This window comes from Anser anser (assembly GCF_964211835.1).
Source record: "Anser anser genome assembly, chromosome: 1".
Lineage (NCBI taxonomy): Eukaryota > Metazoa > Chordata > Aves > Anseriformes > Anatidae > Anser > Anser anser.
This window is the reverse complement of record NC_139720.1, coordinates 149930909-149948992: the sequence shown is the minus strand read 5'-3', so window position 1 is coordinate 149948992 and position 18084 is coordinate 149930909. Positions and strand designations below refer to the sequence as shown.

Below are 18084 nucleotides of genomic sequence, written 5' to 3'. Positions count from 1 at the left end.
CGTGTCCTAATCTAAAGCCTAAGTATTCTGGTGGGGTATTGTCCTTAGGCATGTTGTCTTTTTCTATTCACAGAATAATTTGTCTCATTTTTCAGTAGCGTAGAAAGAAGCAGGCTTTTCTGACCGCCATGATGCAGAAGAACCCTGCTTCGGCTTTTAATGGGATGAAACATTATCTTCATTGTTAAAACCCCGTAGGAGATGGAGAGGGGGAGATACAAGGGAAAAGAAATCAAACACGAAGTTAAAAATTTAAACACGAAGTCCACGGTGACGCATAGCCATTTTATAAAGCAGATTCAAACAGTGCAAGACGACACGGGTGCACCAGTTCCAATATTTTTCCCCTTGCGATTGGCAAGCCGTGATGCCTGTATAATTAGGGAAGTTGATGCAGCCCGGTTTCTGTAGAGGAAATATTCTTTCCTGAAGCTGCAGTGCTTTTCTGGAAGCATTTTCAAGTTAATTTTATTGAAAGATGATTGTTTTAAAAACTGTCTGAATTTTACTTTTGCTTGCAGTTATAGTAGAGAAACATCTTGGTATAGCTGGTGCTTTTTCTGTCACATCATTTGTTAATGATTACAGTAATGATTACAATTATTAGTAATCATTAAGGGTTAGCAGCAATATTGGGGTGCGAACTTGTAGACAGGAAGGAAAGCCTTAAGGGTAGCAAATAAAGAATTTATTTGGGTAATTTAGCATTGGAATTACAAACTATCTTACACCATTTTTACTGTATTTTTTTGTGTGTATATATATATATATGTATTTTTTTCTTCTTTTTTTTTTTCGAGCAAACTTACTTGTTTGCTTTTGAAAAGATACTTTTTTTCTTTGGTAATGTTGAGATTTATGGAGCTAGAGCTGTTAGCATTGTGAAATTTCAGTTCCCCTCCCTCTTGGACACTTAATTTATGGTATGTTAATGGTACTCTTATGTCAGGTCCATTACTGTCCAAAAAAAAAAGTGGTTTTGTATATGCTACAAGATAGAGTTCGAATGTGTTTCTTTGAACTATACAGGGAAAAAATACAGCTGAAGTGAACAATGTATCTGAAAAACTAACAGTGGTTGATCCTATTCATGTAACTCATGGAAGTTACATCAGGAAGTTACAGATTCAAAAAAAAAAAAGACATTGTACAGAGGCAGAGAAGGACACTGAAATTGTGATGTTCGTGCCTCTATCCATAATCAAGCTGCCAGCTTGCTTTTTGATGCTTTTTCATCACTTCTTTATGAACAGATTATTCCCTAGCAGTCCTATAGCTAATAAACGTTTCCTTTAATTAACTAAGCGAGACAGACCAGGAGATGGGGCATTGCTTCACGTAAAATGACAGAGTCAGTGTGGAGTTTCTTTGTTGTACTGTCGCATGTGTGTGCAGGAGGGGGGGGTGTTCGTTTTTTGACCACAATAAATGGAAGCCTAGACTAAACTGTTTGTTTTTTAGCATAGTGCGTTCCTTTTCCTGTCAACAAAAGGGCAATGTTACTGGGTGACAGGAAAGGAGCTTTGTTTTTTTGACTATTTTTGAAAGTTGAGGTCATCATGGTTTGCTCAGCTTCCACAAATGTTATGTTGCAAACACTTAAATATAGTAGCTGGATATCGGATACTTCTGGTTAGCAGGATAGGAAAATAAGTCAGAATATAGTGTGACAAAATACTCTTTTTCCTTTTTTTTAAAGGAAAGAGCTTTGCTGGTTTTGGTATTGCCACAGACATGCATGCTGTTTTTAACAATTCTTCACCTATAATAGCAGGAAAACAGTAAACACAACATATTTCATGTATAGATTTAGCATAGTATTAATGATATTGGTTATTAATAATCAGGTTCTGTCACTTTCAGAAAATATTAAAGAAATTTAAAATCTTTCTTGTGTTTTCTGGTTTACTTCCCTCTGAACTCTCCTGAAAATAGGTCCGCGTATCTCCTAACAACACTTTTGTTTTGGCAAACATTAGCTAATAATGTCTGTTTAGTATCATGTTTGCAGCTTTGCCAGATCAGAAACTTTCTGCATAACAAAAGTGAGCCAAGTAGCTCTAGTGGTTAACTCTGAGGTATTATTTGTTCTCTTCCCCCATCCCAAAAATAAATGTCAGAATTCAGTTTAGGGGATGAGAATTTAGGATTTTTCAGGTGCAGTCTGTGGCTGGTGGCAGGAATAAGGAGGAAGGGGAAAATCCAGTGTTCATGTTCTCTCTTGTTTTGTGTCCGCTTAGTTTCGACAGTAAGTTTAGCTTTTTGGGGTTTTATTTATTTAGCATGTGCTAATTGTGTCATAGCATATCTGTGTAATGTTTTTTGGGTTTTATTCCCTCATGTCTTTAAAGCTGGAGTGCCTAATACAGTTAGTAAGAGCCGGAGCTTCTGTAAATGCCAGTACAACACGTTTTGCTCAAACACCAGCCCACATTGCTGCTTTTGGAGGACATCCACAGTGCCTGAATTGGTTGATTCAAGTGGGGGCCAACATAAACAAACAGGTATGGTTTAATGTGTATTTCATGTCTGCATATAATTTTGGAAGAAGTGTCTCAGTCCCTTTTTACAGTGTGTATGATCCTTATGTTCACATACAGGTAAAATAATTTTAACATCCCCTGAAGTGAAATAACTTAATTGTTGGGTACAGGGCTTTGTGATTATTGTAGAGGTAGGACTAATAATTGTCTTAGGCCACTAAAGGTTTGAAGAACATTTGGTTTAGGAACTGACATCTTTCTCCGTGAACAAAATGGTACCACGCTGCTCTGATGCTGGCAGCATTACCAAATGCTCTGATATTTTAATGCATCTTTAGGGGAAGGAAAAAGAGACTAGTGAGAAACATCTTACTTAATATGTAAGAATTGAAAAATGAGCCAGTGGATTTGCCACTACGTACAGAACCACGAGACCTTTGTGGTCCTTGATGATTTAGTCATATGTCTAACTAGTAAAATCTAGTAAGACATGATTTATTTTAAGATGCATTTGGTTGCATACTTTTTTCTTTCTTAGATTATTTCCAAAGCTTTTCTAGTAATTTCCTTCAAGTAGATCAGAAACATGTACTTGACTATCAAAGAGAGAATGGGGGGTGTTTTGTTTTTTTTTTTAATTGATAGTTTCCCGTTACTGTTACCATGGGTATATATATCAATTTATTTTGTAGTATAGAGTACATTAATATAGTAAAAAAGCACGTAAAGGACTGTTACACTCTGGTATGGTAACAGAATCAAGTGCTTAAAAAAATGCATTTGGAGAAAATGTTTCCAGTACTGAATGGATCTATTATGTGTGTTGTGCATACATAATGTGTTCCCTTAAAAACAGTACTTAAAAATATGATTCTTTATGTCCTATAAGAGTAATTATTACTAGAGCATATGCATTTACTAAAACTGTAGTACAGCACAGCATCTGTAAAATCTCTGTTCTGTTAAATTTACGTCATACTTTTCCTAAAATATTTAATGGCCAGACTGTTTTAAATGCAGTAGAGTTAAGCTAAGACTGCTGAAGAACTTGAACTTTTGCCTTTCTAGACTTGTTTTTATATATTTTTTTTTTAAGTTATGCAAAAAATAAGAAATGGGGAAGTTTGTGTTGAGTTTTCAGAAAAGAAGGCTGGTGCATTGAGAACAGCTGTGAGACACCAGGAGAATTATAGAAACAATGAAGGTGACTGGATGCAGAGGCTATAGATCGCATCTTCTCCTTGATACCTGACAAAAGTAACTTACACAATAAGTTATTGCTGCATAGTGGTAGAATCATCAGAAGAGAAAATACAAGAACTAGAAATGCATCTGGAGCCCAGGTAAGAATGTAAAGAAACTGTGATTAGAGAGGAAACATGGCATGCACAGAATAAAGATGTACAGATATCTGCTAAATGAGAAGAGAAGAATGAATGAAAATGAATGAATGAGAAGAATGAAAGTTTCCTGCTAAGAGGATAAAGAGAAGAACTGACCAGTGAGGTTGAAATGGAGTTGAAGAACAAGCTTACTCTCCTGGAACATCTAGTGGGTGAGGTTATAACGCAGAAGAAAGTGGTAGCTAGCCCCCAGCAGAAGAGGAGAGGAGTGCAGAGAGAACTCTCCATGGGCTGAGGGCAACATGCAGATGACTGTAAGGGAAAGCAGAAGGCAGTATGACACGCAGTTAAAAGTAGACTGGTAACTCACTCCGTCTTAGAAAGGGCTAGTCTTAGTGACTAGCCAGTGACTCAGGAGTCTTTATAAATCTATGGCCTGTCATGAGAGCAAACCTAAATAATAGGAAGACCTAGGAAGACTTCAAAAGGCAGATTTAGATACTGACAGGCAAAGGGTGCCAACATAGACAGTACTGAGAGCTGATGCTGTGGAACCCTTGTATGTTGTTGATAGTGGTAGTATCAAATTACACTTGTATAAAAAACTTTTTTGACCCACAAAATATTAATTGAGCATACAAGAAGAGGTATTTTAGATCTGGTTTGATAAAAGAAGAAATCTCTGGTTAATTAAAAATGACAGTTGAAACAAGAATAGCTCTTTGTTAAGATGCAGCTGGTCAGTCACACTGGTTTCACGTGCACGAGCACTCAAAGCTAGACAGCGTACCTTTGTGACACCTACAGCAAAACAACCCACAGATAACTTGGAATGTTTCGCACACGAGTATGTAAAGCACAGTGCATGCTTTGCTCTCCCCAGTTCCTTCCAGATGTTTATTGAATTGCAGTCAAAATCTACTATTCTTGTTTGATTTGCACTGCTTTATAAGTGATTCTAGTTTCTTATTTAATTTCCAAGCTCTTTCAGGTGATTATCTAGGGCTTCCACCCACACTTTTGAGCTTTTGGAGCACTATTTCCTGATGTGTATTTTGTTTATTCCTTCCAGCTCGCTGACTGATGCTGTACTTCAGACAGACATAGTCACTGGCTAATGCTTGTGTGAGGACAAGTGTTCCATGGACACTGGATACAAAACACATGCTGAGAAAGATCTGGGAATACTTGATATTTAAACTAGTAAAAGTTTCCTTCCAAACTGACTCCTGGTCACTGGCTACAGACTAACCAATCACCTCTGGAAAAAGAAAAGGATAGCTTCTGAAAAGGAATCTCCTCAAGTCTCTCAATCCTAATGTAAACCACTGGTACTCGGTAGAACTTGCATACATGCTTTCTCATATCTGCCCTGAGGTACTGTAGCCCATGCTGCCTGCCCTGAAGTTTAGGAAAACATTAAAACGATTATCTCAGTGCTGGTGGCAGTTGCCCGGGACCTTTCTCGGGCAGCAGCAATGAACGACAAATGCTGAAAGCTGCTTGTCCCAACTGTACCTTGCTCGCCAAAATAAATTCTGTGAGTATATCTCATGATGTCCAGCCTTCTTGTATAACTGTATGTGCTGGCTAGAATCATGTCTTTTTTTTTTTTTCTTCTCCTGATTGGTGGGCAGTTCTTACCCCAAGTCCCTCACCTCCCTGAGGGTCACCATAAACATTCAGAGAAAGCCAAATTGCCAAGCAATATTCCTGTCTGTTTCTACCTGCCGCTGGGTGCAGGAGAAAGTCTTATTTATTTTTATATTCAGTGAGCAGTGCCTGCTAATAGTTCTCAATATTGTGAGACAAGACCTGCATTTAGCTTCCTGCCTGCTTTAGTTCACTCTAACAGTGCAAAGCAATTACACTGCTACTTCCATGAAGTTTTTGATGTTTTATCCTTGTCACAATGCAGACTGATTCTGTGCTGCTGTGCATATTAGCATCAGATAATCATGAATTCTTTCTGATAAAAAGCCTGTTGCTTCATTTAAATATATTTTCCATCTGACCTCAGCATATCAAATGTTTCTACTGTATGTTGCCTTCGTTGATTGGCCAAAAAACAAACAAAAATAATCATGTGGCCTGCCTTGAAGGGGAATGATAAGAAATATTGCATCCTTACAGGTGACGTTAACTTACTTTTCATCCCGCCAGTTACCGTAATTTGGTAGTGATGGCAGACAGATTTAGGAGGGGTTAGACTACCCAAACTCACAAGAACTGTAAACCCACTAATATCCTTGTTGGGGAGGAGAAAAGACTCATTCATTTTGTGTGATAGGTTGTCTAAAATATAAAACTAGATGCATTTTGGACTAAAGCCAGATAAATAGAAACATTCCATCATTCCTCATCTATACTGAAAATCCAGAAGGAGAAACCACCGTGAATTCAAAGCAGATTTTTAGTGAAGAATGAGGAAAAATGTTCCATCTTCTCCAGCCTCTACTTTCTAGATTCAGGAAGGACAGGGCGCTAGGTCTAAGAAGTCTGAACGCTTTCTGGAAGTGTGATCAGTTGATAGGCTTTGATATTCAATCAGCTGAGTAAGAAATGGCACTGGCTTTTATTTCTCGTCAGGTAAAATAATGCTGTATCTTGGACATTGATACTAGAAGTATTGTACAAGTGCATACATAGTTAAAAGCCTTCAGTGTAAATGTTCATGGGGACATTTTAAGAAGAAAAACTTACAGGTAAGTAACTTTTAGATGAAAGAGGAATAAAAGTACCAGTGAGTGAGATTAATTGAATTATATTCAGGCACTTGGAGAAGAAAATAGGAAGTTTGCGCAAAGTTGAACTGGAAGATCTTAAGGCCAACAGAAATGTATATCCCAAAATTGAGGAAAAATGCTTTAGACTGGACTGGATAAATACAAATATCTAAAAAGGGACTTGGAATAAGCAAAGAGTTTGAGAGAGATTTAATTTGTACAGGAAATGTCTGAGGCTAAGTAGCATAGTGATGAAATGCAAGCTGAGATTTACTGAAGAGAATTTAAGCCAAAGATAAGAAAGACTCAGACATGTAAACAAAAAGAGGAAGGAAGGAAGAGCAAGATACCTATTTAGTAAAATTAAATAGTCAAATGTAATCCAGCCATGACCCCAAGCTAAAAAAAAAAAATAACAACAACAAAAAACCTGCCTTCGTCTTTGCAAAAGGAAAGTAGTGTTCCTCCAAGGGAAAGGAGGAAGACATGGCTTGACAGTGGCAGTGAGTTGCAAAAAGTGACTGTGCCTGTGATGCCATGTGACACTTTGTCACCTACTTCGGAGCAGTGTACTTGGTTTTCATGAGAGCAAACAAACTTCTATTACCTTGAATGCTAAATTAATAAAATTGGGAAAACTATCTTATTATTTTTTCTGGTCATTTATTTGCTGTGGGACTTCTGGATCGTGAGTCAAGTTTGGCCTGTTGGAGCAGTGTTACATAAGAAGGATAAATGGGACCCTGAAGTGTTTTGCTCTATTTATGAAAGACCAGTAAAGACCAGTGCTCTATTTATGAAAGACAAGTTACTGATATTTCCTTTCCTGCAATATTGTTGCAGAAGGGGTTATATCAAACTGAAGCTCATATGTGGGAACTGCGATCAATTAGCAGGTAGTATCAGGGAATTTTTAGAGTCCTTCAAAATAAAATAACTGGGGTTGCTCTTCCCAGCCAAAAAAAAGGCATATGAAAGAGGTGAAATGAAAACATACAGGACAATGTGGTAATGTGCAAATTGAGCATAAAGCCAAGCAACCTAGGCACTGTTCTTAGAAAAAACTTACATTGTTTTTTCTGTTTAGTGCCATCCATTCCAATTGTTAAATCTAAACAGAATTGTGCTCGGTCTCATAGAGTACTTTATTTGCCTCTATGGGTGATTTTTGGATGTGTTGAGAAATGCATACATTTCCAAGCCATTTTCAGTGGGAAATATATATATTTCCTTTCACTCTAGATCATAACCCAAAGAGAATTTCTTTGTTTGCAGAGCTGGAAACTTATTTCAGGTAAATGGAAGACCAAATAGTTTTGGTCCTGTAGTAGAACTTCAAAAGATGACAATGAATGTTAGTGAAGATGGAAAATGAGGTGCCATAATTAAGAGGAACGCTATAAGAATCTAAATTCATATATTCTGATCTCAAAGTATTTTCTAAATTCTTTAGCTTTAGAGAAAGGTGCATGCTTTTCTGGGCCAGTGACTGAAAGAAGCCCTTCTCAAGACATGTATTCTCTTTCTGAGATGCTAACCCTTTTCTGGTCATTGGTGACATGTTTATTAACTGCTCTAAGCTCAGCTTATTTTTATAATGCAGTGGTGAGGAGCTCTTTTGCAAAGGTCCTTTCTTATCTTTCTAACATTTCCCTCAGCAGTACTTCGTAATTCAGCTATCTAGATCTTAACTGGGCAACATGCTGGATTTGTGGGTCTAGTGAAGATTTCTGTCATCTGTGTCATATGCATTGGCAAGATGAGCTAACTTGTCCTAAACTGAACTCTATATTGATGATTATCTTTTCAGTTAGGGGTAGGGTTGTAAATACTAATGCTGAACAAAATTAAGAGGCCAATCATTTCTTTTCTACACTTTCATCTCTTTAACGGAAGAGGGGGAATGGAAATAATAACAAAATGATGAATCGAAGACAGCTGCTATGATGGGAAATGTATTACACTATTAAGAAAATCCTGGATAAATTAGTACCAGATGAGTTTCCATGTAGGCAGTTAATAAAATTGTGTCCTCCATTCAATATGTCTGTCTTCCTGTAATTTCTAGAAAAGTTATAAATAGGAAGAATTATATAAAGTTCATTGAAAAGCAGTCTTCTATCCATCAGCTACAGACAGCCATTTTGAAAGGAGTGCATGGCTCTTTCATAATCACTAAGGACTCCAAGGAGTTTTCTGCCTTTTTCTGTCTCCAAACTCTGTCAGCCTCAGCAATTTGCCTTAGTTTTATAAGGCAAAATTTGTCTGGTACCATTGCTGTTCCCTGCTGGGGATGCTGGGCGTTTCACTCTGGCTAAATACATGTCTTAAGCAATGGTAAACTTGCTTACCCTTAGTGAATTTGTAGCATGTTATAAAAATACTTCACTGTAAAATAAAATTGGCAAATAGCAAATTGAGAGTATATGAAACATAATCCAAAATTAATCTTTGAGTTACATTTACATGGTCTAGAAAATGTGATTGAATTTCTGAGAAGCTTGGCAGACAATTTAAAGCACATTACCTTCAGTCAGGATGGTGGTAAGATCATACTGTGAATGTATTCGTGTTTCAGATAGAGCTGAAGCGTAGCCAGAACTGCAGAGCTAAGCGTTGAACACCGTTGTGTGTAAAGACTGTCAAGCCGGTAAAGGTGTTATGTTACTTTAATAGCTAGTGGTGATGTTTTAATAAAAGAAACAACAGAGAAGCAAGAATGAGGTACTCACGCTTAGACTATGTTTAATGTCAGTGGAGCAGACAGAGAAGTCTGTACAAAATTTGGGGAGGAAGGAAAAGCTTGCTGTGCAGTGAAAGTGTTGAGGACTGAAAAAAACATAACAAAACTAACTGAACGTTTACTTGCTACCTCAAGGCCATGTTTCATTATGAATTCTTCTCTGTGATTCCTAATACCTTATTATTAATAATATCAATTAATAGTGATTAAAAATAAGTAATCATTAATATCATTAATAATAGTTGTTCAATTGCAAGTCCTGAATTTCATCTGCATCCTGAGGTCATGATGCATGGAATTCACCTGCTGCTTACCAATTGCATTTGTAAAATCGTGTAGATTTTTCCCTGTTACCTGTGAAACTAGCTTGTAGAGAGGAGTTGCCTGAAAAACAAAATGCTTTTAATGGTTAATGCTAATGGAATTTAAACGAATAAAGGTAGACAAAAAAGAATAGTATATAGGACACGTAAGTCAAACGTGCATGTCTCAGGAGAGATCTGGCCTGGCCTGTGAGCACTGGGCATGCTTATGTTACAGCAGAGTTATTCACAGATACATCTCACCTGGAGGGTGTTTATTGTGCAATGCAGTACTGGGTAAGTGTGTCAGCGGGATTTGAAAGCGATATAGTCCCACCAACTTGGCCATAGTGCTTCTGAATTTAAGATGGCTTGCTCAGGGCAAGGTGCTGGGGAATGAAAATGCTAGGAAATAAATATTTGAGTAACTTGTTCCAGTAGTATGTATAGATCTCTTCTTTAACAGGTCTTGCTCCGTATGATTTTGCTGATTACTTAGTCATTGGCTAAAGGCATGTGCAAGTCAGATGCCCTTATTGTTGTTCCTAAAAGTACATGAAAGCCTACTGCAAAATTTAAAATACTGATTAAGTACCTGATGTATTTGCTAGCTCATAAATGCTGCTTTATTTTTTATATATGTATATCTGCTTTCTTAATTAAAATGAGTAGTGTAAAAATAAGATTGTCTTTTTTTGAAAGATTATGCTTGACAAAATGTAGTTTGTCTTTACAGGATTATGTTGGTGAAACTCCTATTCATAAAGCAGCACGGTCTGGTAGTGTGGATTCCATAAGTGCCCTTGTGGCTCACGGTGCGCAAATAGAGTAAGTGAGGTGTTTTTTTTTGTGTCGTTGTTGATTGTTGTGTGTTTAGCTGACTAACTTAGACCAGTAAACATAGATACTAATATCAAAAAGAAAAATCAAAACAGCAGACACATGATTAAAAGACAGCTAGACATGTTCAACTGTAATAAAGCCCAAGATGTTTTGCATGTCTAGTAAAGTTTATTTAACTGAAGTTGTACCAGTGTGCTACATTAGTATTACATTTATATGTGGTATATTAAAAAATGGATCTCGCTTCTGTGAGATGGCCCCAAATTATACACTTTATCTAGCATGTAGTTACTTTTACAGTTAATTTACACCTTACACTGGTGAATAAATACAGAAAACAATGCAAAAGCAACATTATGTGCAAAATAGCAACTCACACACTCTTTGCAGTTAGTTTAATGCTGTTTGTTAGTGTATTGTGTATATTTGCCCTCTTAACTTTTTTCTTTAAAGGTTTATGTACTGCAAAAACATTCAGAAAATCTCACAAACTTTTGCAACTTACAGCATGGACAAAATGGATGCAGTTTTCACCTAGAAATGTTGAGTATAAGCTCTATGGCTTATAATAATGTAAATACTTTAGAACTTTGTTTTAATTAGAACTAGCCTTTTTTATCTTAAATGGTAACTAGTTACTGTATTTTAACCTGCAATGTGATGAAACTATTGAGTTGTAAGTCAAATAAGAATCGTGTAGTTAATTTCTTGTTTTACCCTTTGGTTTCCATCTTACTGTTTTTGTAATGCTGCCCTGATTAATCTACCATAAAATTTAACTTTTTCAATGGTCTCAGAGTAGTCAGGAAATACAGAACCTTTAAAGTTAATAGTAATGAACAAATTGCTTTATATGAGAGATTACTTCATAGAAAAATTACAGTGAGGTAACTCATGCAGCTGTCAAGGTCAGTTATTGACAAGTTCATGAAATCAGTTGTAAATTCATAAATTCCCATTTTGCACTCACTTCCAGATGTTTTAAGATAAACTTGGATTTAAATTTACTGTGGAATTGAGCAAACCTTAATTATCATCATCAATTAGTATGTAATCTTGTGATTTTTCAGAAAGTTTCCAATCAAAAGAGAAGTTGCAGAAGTGCATAAACAGCATGAAATGAATGACTTGGGTCTGATGTAAATGAAGAGAGTGTTACATCCATAGAGATTCAAAAGTAGGAGCTGAATGGCGGAGGTTGGAGATATGGCTGCAACTTTAATTTACATACTTGAAATTTTGCTTTTTAAATGTTGTCTTTGCAAGCTATAGTCAAAAAACTTCGTATGTGTTTCTGGCCTTTTTACTTTTTTTTTTTATCAGTTTTAGGAACAGGAAATCACTTGAATTTGCAATTTTCTAACTTTGAATTCCATCTGTGTTAGAGTAGGATAGACTGGTCACAGTTTCCATAGGTCCTATCCCATAAATGGTAACGTAAGTGATGCCAATGCAATAGACTCGTGGAGCAGCCCACGTTCCTCATTTGGAGGAACTGGGTAAAAGCCTGCCCCTGCCATCTGAGAGAAGATAGTTAATTGACTGATTAGGGTGGAGGATTTATTCCGTAGAACGTAGTGTTCAGGCTCAGGATGTTAAATTAGGCCAAATCCATAGGTACAGTTCTGACATTGATTAACTTTGGATCATCTGGGCTTGAAAACTGGACCCATATCTCTAATGGTTATGTTGATTTCCTGATTTTTGTAGCATCTTGAAAATGTAGGTGCTCTGAAAGCTTTGTCTCCTTTATTTTGTGGCTTCAATTAGAAGAAAAGGAGAGGGGCATTTCCATATATTTTAGTTCTAATTAATATATTTTAACTGAAATGTTCACTGACTGTATAGGACAAAGGCAAGAGTTTTACTAAATAGAGAACTAAGCACTAGCTCAAGACTAAAGTGCTGATCTCTGTTGATGGTGAACATGGCCTTTTTGTGGAGGTTAGATTTTCTAATACAATTTTGTCTTTATTTCTTCATACAGTTATGGTATCAAAATCTAGTTAACGTGAAGACGCAATGTCTCTTTTGACTGCAAATAGTCGAATATGCCACTTATCCCTGATACTTATAGTTTACATAAGTATTGCACCATCCCTTATATAGTTCTATACAGAAAGTAGAATAGGGATGCGAAGATTTCATTATTACACTAACGTTAGTAATCAATAGTGTAATATTGCAAGAGAACTATTTTCTATTTATGAGTGATTATTCAAATACTGCTGTTTAAATAAAGTAAATTGGACTAGTGTAATCTTCGATATCAGTGTCTGCCCTGTTCCTACATATTTCACTTGTTTGGTTATGTTGGAAGCCAAAGAATATTAACAGTGGTCCAGTAAGGATAAAAGTAATTGCCTCACTTGAATTGTTCTAGTTTACTTTGTTTCAGGTTTGTTAGTGTATTGCTTTTGCAGAGAAATACAATATGTTGCAGTCTCTAAATTTCATGAAGTTGTTGCATTGTTTTTCTAATTGATGAGAGAGAATTTGGGACTCTATTCCTGTGTAAATTTTTAGTAATATTAAAAAATAATAATTGTACCCTAGTGAAAATATTTTGATTTTTTTTGTGGTATTTACCTTCTCATTTTAGCTGAAGCATATTCTGTGCACAGTATGTCCTACAGCCATAAAAATGGTTGCTCCACTAACTATGGTATTCATGGACCCTTGAAGAGGGGGAAGCAGGTGGTCACAATGTCCTCATATGAGTGAAAAGGTTTGCTGTGTAACTGACTTTTTAATGTGGATAGTACCTTTTAAAGTATCCATAATAACTGCTGGATTTTCACTGAAACGGCATAATTAATGCAATTCATGTATGGTTAATTGTGTATAATTTACAATGGTGACGAACAAGTGTCCACAGCTCTTTACAGGGAAAAGCCTTCTTGGTGCCATGTTTTGTTTTGCTCTTTTACACTATTTTTGAAATGCTGGATATCATACAGTTTTAAAGATTGTATCACAGCATGTATATAAATATAAAATTCACATATAAACACAGAATACTATTGAATCAAAAAAAAACAGTAAGCAGATGCAGCTGTTAATTATACTAATTTGAACTTAATTCTCTCATTCCTTGGCTGTTTCGATGCAGTTCACTTGTGCATCATCATGTTCACCTGTTTCTGAATAACAAATCTGCAACTGTCACTTGAACAGTTGCTCATTTCTTAGTGACTTGATTTAGAGCTAGGAGAGAAGTTTCAAATGCAATGTTCTCTTGGGATAGAGATGCACCCTAAGGGTCAGGATGTGGCTTGGTATTCATCCATCCAATTGAGCACGAGTACTGGCTCACTTCAGAGGTTTTTTGGTCAAAATGCGTGAATATTGGGATAGGAAATCTTCTTATCTCCTTACCAGAAATCGTACGGTTTTTGGAGAAATCATTTTATATACCGTGATGGGATGCTGCAAGACCCTGAAGAGTTCCTTTTCCATTCTGGTTTCTCATGCTCTGGTTGTCAGGTCTGGGGAAAGTAACTGACGTGCTGGAATAAATAATACCCATACATCTGTTTCTACCAGATGACAGACTTATCATGATGTTATAATTCTAGCTGAGGCAGATATTTCAGCCACTTTCTTATTAAAGCTGTCTTGGGTTTGTTTGAATATGTAAATTCACTCCTATAATGCCAGAAGCATCCTATCTCCAGTATGTGGTTTTGCAGCAAGAACTTTACTACCATTCTTTGACAGTAGCTTAATGTTAATTCTTCTTTGCAAATTCATGTGTCATGAGCTACATTGTGATGTTTGTAAAAAAGCATCCTTAACTTCATTTTACTTCTTCACAACAGATCTTCATGCTTCACAACAGAAGTCTAACAGATTTTTTTTAGCTCCTTTCGATTAGCCAATTGTGAAATTCTTGTCTTACTTTTCTCTTTGAAGTGACATCTTTCACATTTTAATTATGACCACTTCTGTGATATCTCAGCTTTTGTTCTTCTCATTTGTACTTTTGCAACTTTACTTTCTGAAACTCAGTCCTCTTTAGTGAACAAAAGTGAGTTCCTACTTCTATCAGTTCCCCTTTTAAGGAAACTTATATGGCTTGTTCCCTGAAAGGGTCTCAGGGTTTAGACATCTCCTCTGTTAGCTGAGTTGCACTTATTACTTGGAAGTAGGTAATGCTTCATCTTTCTGGTTTTCTTCCTGCTTTCTTCAAAACTTAGCAGAGACTTGCAATTTTTTTAGCACATGCTTGTTTTTGTTAGCTAGCTAACTTAGCTACCAAACTTTGAATATAGAACTGCAGCCTGTTCGTGTGGTGTTACAATACTTCTGATGTGAAATGCCATTACAGTCACATCTCTTAATTTCCAAAGCTGTCCTGCTATACTGATTCACCATAGAAAAAGCAACATCCTACTGTTTTATGGTCCATAACCCCGTCTTGAGAATAATGCTTCTGATTCTCACTATTTTTTTGTTTAGGGGAATAGCAGTTATGTACTGTTTCAACAGAATAGTTCTTATCCGTTAATTAGTATATTAATACTTACATGATCTGTTTGGTACTTTTCAAACTCAAACTGCTTCATACGTGATTCTTTTTGCAAACCTGATTGCCAGCTCCCCATTCAGCAGTTAAACTTTTGGATTAACTACTGTTGCATTACTAGACAGTACGGTATAGCTAAGAAAAATGTGGCTGTTCTGTTTTCGTTATATATCAGAAACATTTTTAGGGCCTTCACCACAGTATTCATGTAGTTACCATTCTGCAGTATGGAGGCTACAGGCTTGGGGTCTCTTTCTTCCTTTCCCGTCCTATATAAATTCATACAGAGAGGCAGAGTCAAAGTGTTTTGTGCATTTCAGTGGTGAAATTCTAATTCTTCTGCACAATAATTACAAATAAAGCTTGCTAATTTCTTGCATGTTTCGTTTCATATTTGATTGTTGTTGTAGAAGAACTTAATATGATCTGTGACCATGAAATAAGGTGGTAGTTTGGGTTAGTTTCAAGGAAGGATTTGGGAATATTGAAGCAAATCATACATCTATGGATAGCTGATAAACCAGAAAGTGGGAGAGGCCCTGTCTTAGAGTAAATCAGGATGGAAAAGGGTAGTTTTCACAGTTAAAGCTGTTCTGAGTAATTACAGGAAGCTGTGGCAAACTCAGTAGTTGCTGTTCAGTTTGAGAGTGGATTATTGTTAGTGGAGGTGGAATAACAACAGTAGTTGTTGACATAAGTTCAGAAATAGAGAAAAATGTGAGAGGTGGTACTTTTTATGAGTAAAGCTAAATTCTTCATTAAAGCCGTGATATTTTGTGACCTTTCTGGAACATAAAGAGGACACAGGATATGGTCCAGCTTGATAGAGGAGCTTAGTCATTAGTGACAAGCCTCTGTGATTTATAACAGTGGTTTCTTGGCTTTTCTTCAGTCCAGAAAGACATGGATAAAGAAAAACGAGGCGTTACCAAGACTTTAAAGTCTTGATAACTCAGATTTCTGACAGGAATGTTAGGATTTTTTCAGGGGCAAGTGATTTTCCTTTACATATGACACTGTGCTTATGTTCACTGTGTAGCTTCCCTTCAGATGAGTTGTTTTTTTCTGTAAAATAAACTATTACTAGGTGCAGTTAAGTCAGGTGGAGAAGCCAGTGTTACTGAATGAAACTTGGATGGAGCACATCATGTTAGGTACAGTAGAAGAAACGAGGATGCAGTATATTCCCAAATACAATAGTCTGCTTAGTTCTGATGGTTAGCCCTGACATAGTGGTGGCGATCTGCATGGATGCCGTGCTTGATCTGCTGATACATTTTGACTGCAGAATTGTTAGAGCAAACAAGTTGCAATTAACTTCTGGTAGTAGATGCGGTGATTTGGGTTTCATTTGCTATTCCAGTCTGGGTCATTTCAGTTGAGTTGATCATAGTTTAACTGATGTCTTTGAATCTGGACCAAAAAAAAGACAGGCAACTGTAGCATGGCCCACAACATGTTCAGGTTGATCAGAAACAGTTTTCGTAACTTGTGTGACTTGTGCTACAGGTTATGCGTTGGATTTCGCTGCATAGAGCTTAGCAAGTCGTGGAAGAGCGTTGGAAGCTATCAGTTAGGGAGAATGTTACTATTCTGTTTCAGATCAATTCCTTCTTTCTATTTTGCGAGATGTTTTCAATACCTGGTAGACGGACTTCCTTCAATAAAAAAAACCTCAGTTGAAAATACTCTGTGAAGCTCCTTTAAAGTGGTTTCATGCGTGTCAGTAGTTTCTTAATCCAAAAGATCTTCTGTCTACTTGAGTAAGAGCATAACAAAAAATAAATTTTTATGTAGTTTGAAAGACATTCTCCCTTGCCACACTTATTAGTGGAAAATAACAAGTCCATCTGATACCTTTAGTCCTGCAGTTCTTGATTTTTTTTTTTCCCCTTTTGGCACAAAAATACCTGTTTAAAATCAATTTACCTTCTTTCTTTAGTTTTCCCAAGCTCTTACTGTCCATAATTTTTATACTAAATCTCTTGAACTTTTTTCTGCATTTGGCACATTTGGAAAAAGCTTGCTTTCTTAATTTTTCAAGTTCCAGGTCAAGTTCTCATGTCACTGCTTCTCAATTTATACATTCAAGAGAAATAAGGTGATTGTATTTGCTACTAGAGGCATCTTTGAGGAATCTTCATTACAACACTGTTCATCTTTTCAATTCAGAGTTTACTCTGAAGTTTTCCTTAGTAGTCTTCCATAATGTTTTTCTCATTGTAAGCAACTTTATCTGGTGTTCCTTGTCTGTGTCTAGAAACATACTAGTAACAGCAGTGATGGTTCTGATTTTCATAGTTTTTTGGCTAAATAACTCTTCTATTGTCTTTGGACTTAAAGTGGCTGCAATACTAAAAAGAAGCTGGTTTGGAATTCATTGTTGCTACTGATCAAGGAAATTTCTACTTTCATTTTCATAGTGAAGGTCTTTTCTGTTATGCAGTGTTGCAAGCATGCTGTCATTTTAAGAGATAACAGTCGTTAATACCTTTGTGAGTTGTATGTAGGAATAATTTATGTAATCGAGCGTAAATTAAAAAATATTCTTGATTGCTACTTTCTGGCAAAGTCACATATTTCTTCAGATAAAAGTTTACTTGGAAATGTGAATCAATCATACTGAAAATCAAAGTCAACTCCTTGAGGTCTGTCTTAAAGCATTTAAATCAGAAACCAAATCAATAAACCAACATCTGATGGTGGTGATTGTAGTATTTCTACCTTGCATGCCATGGTTAATGAATTCTTCCTTGTGCCAGCATTTGCTCAATCGTGAGCAAATGTGTCTAATACACATGAGAGCTTGTTACAGCTGTGTAGTTCTTCGTGGACCTTGATACTGAGGTGAAACGTGTCTTCACAAAGAAGAGCTTCCTTCTTTCCAGTATGCTCACCTGGTTATGGTTTTGGAGGATGTTCTGAAAATCCCTACCCTTGTTTTAAAAGGTCTAAAATAATTTCAGCTGCCGCATGTTTTGTTGTGAAATAAAAACTTGGCACCAACTTGTGCGTTTGTAGATGCCCAGTTTGTAATTCTAGAGTGATTTTTTTTGTAGCTGTCCCCAGCAGTGGAATACATCTGTTTAGTTAAGAAAATTTTTCTCTTGGTATCT

General features: G+C 36.4%; 1 protein-coding gene across 4 annotated transcripts in view; it reads left to right on the top strand.

Annotated features, from left to right (window-relative positions):
* Window positions 1-18084, top strand: part of ANKRD10 (ankyrin repeat domain 10) — a 37781-nt gene that overhangs the window by 4104 nt on the left and 15593 nt on the right. For 2 of the 4 annotated variants that reach the window (XM_083820042.1, XM_083820041.1), the window contains exons 2-3: window positions 2352-2504; window positions 10334-10425. In XM_083820042.1, the coding sequence (XP_083676168.1) occupies window positions 2352-2504; window positions 10334-10425 (245 nt within the window). Of the gene's footprint in view, window positions 1-2351; window positions 2505-2605; window positions 3827-4898; window positions 10426-18084 lie in introns of those variants that run through there. The other 2 variants (XM_083820044.1, XM_083820043.1) reach the window with 2 other exon arrangements.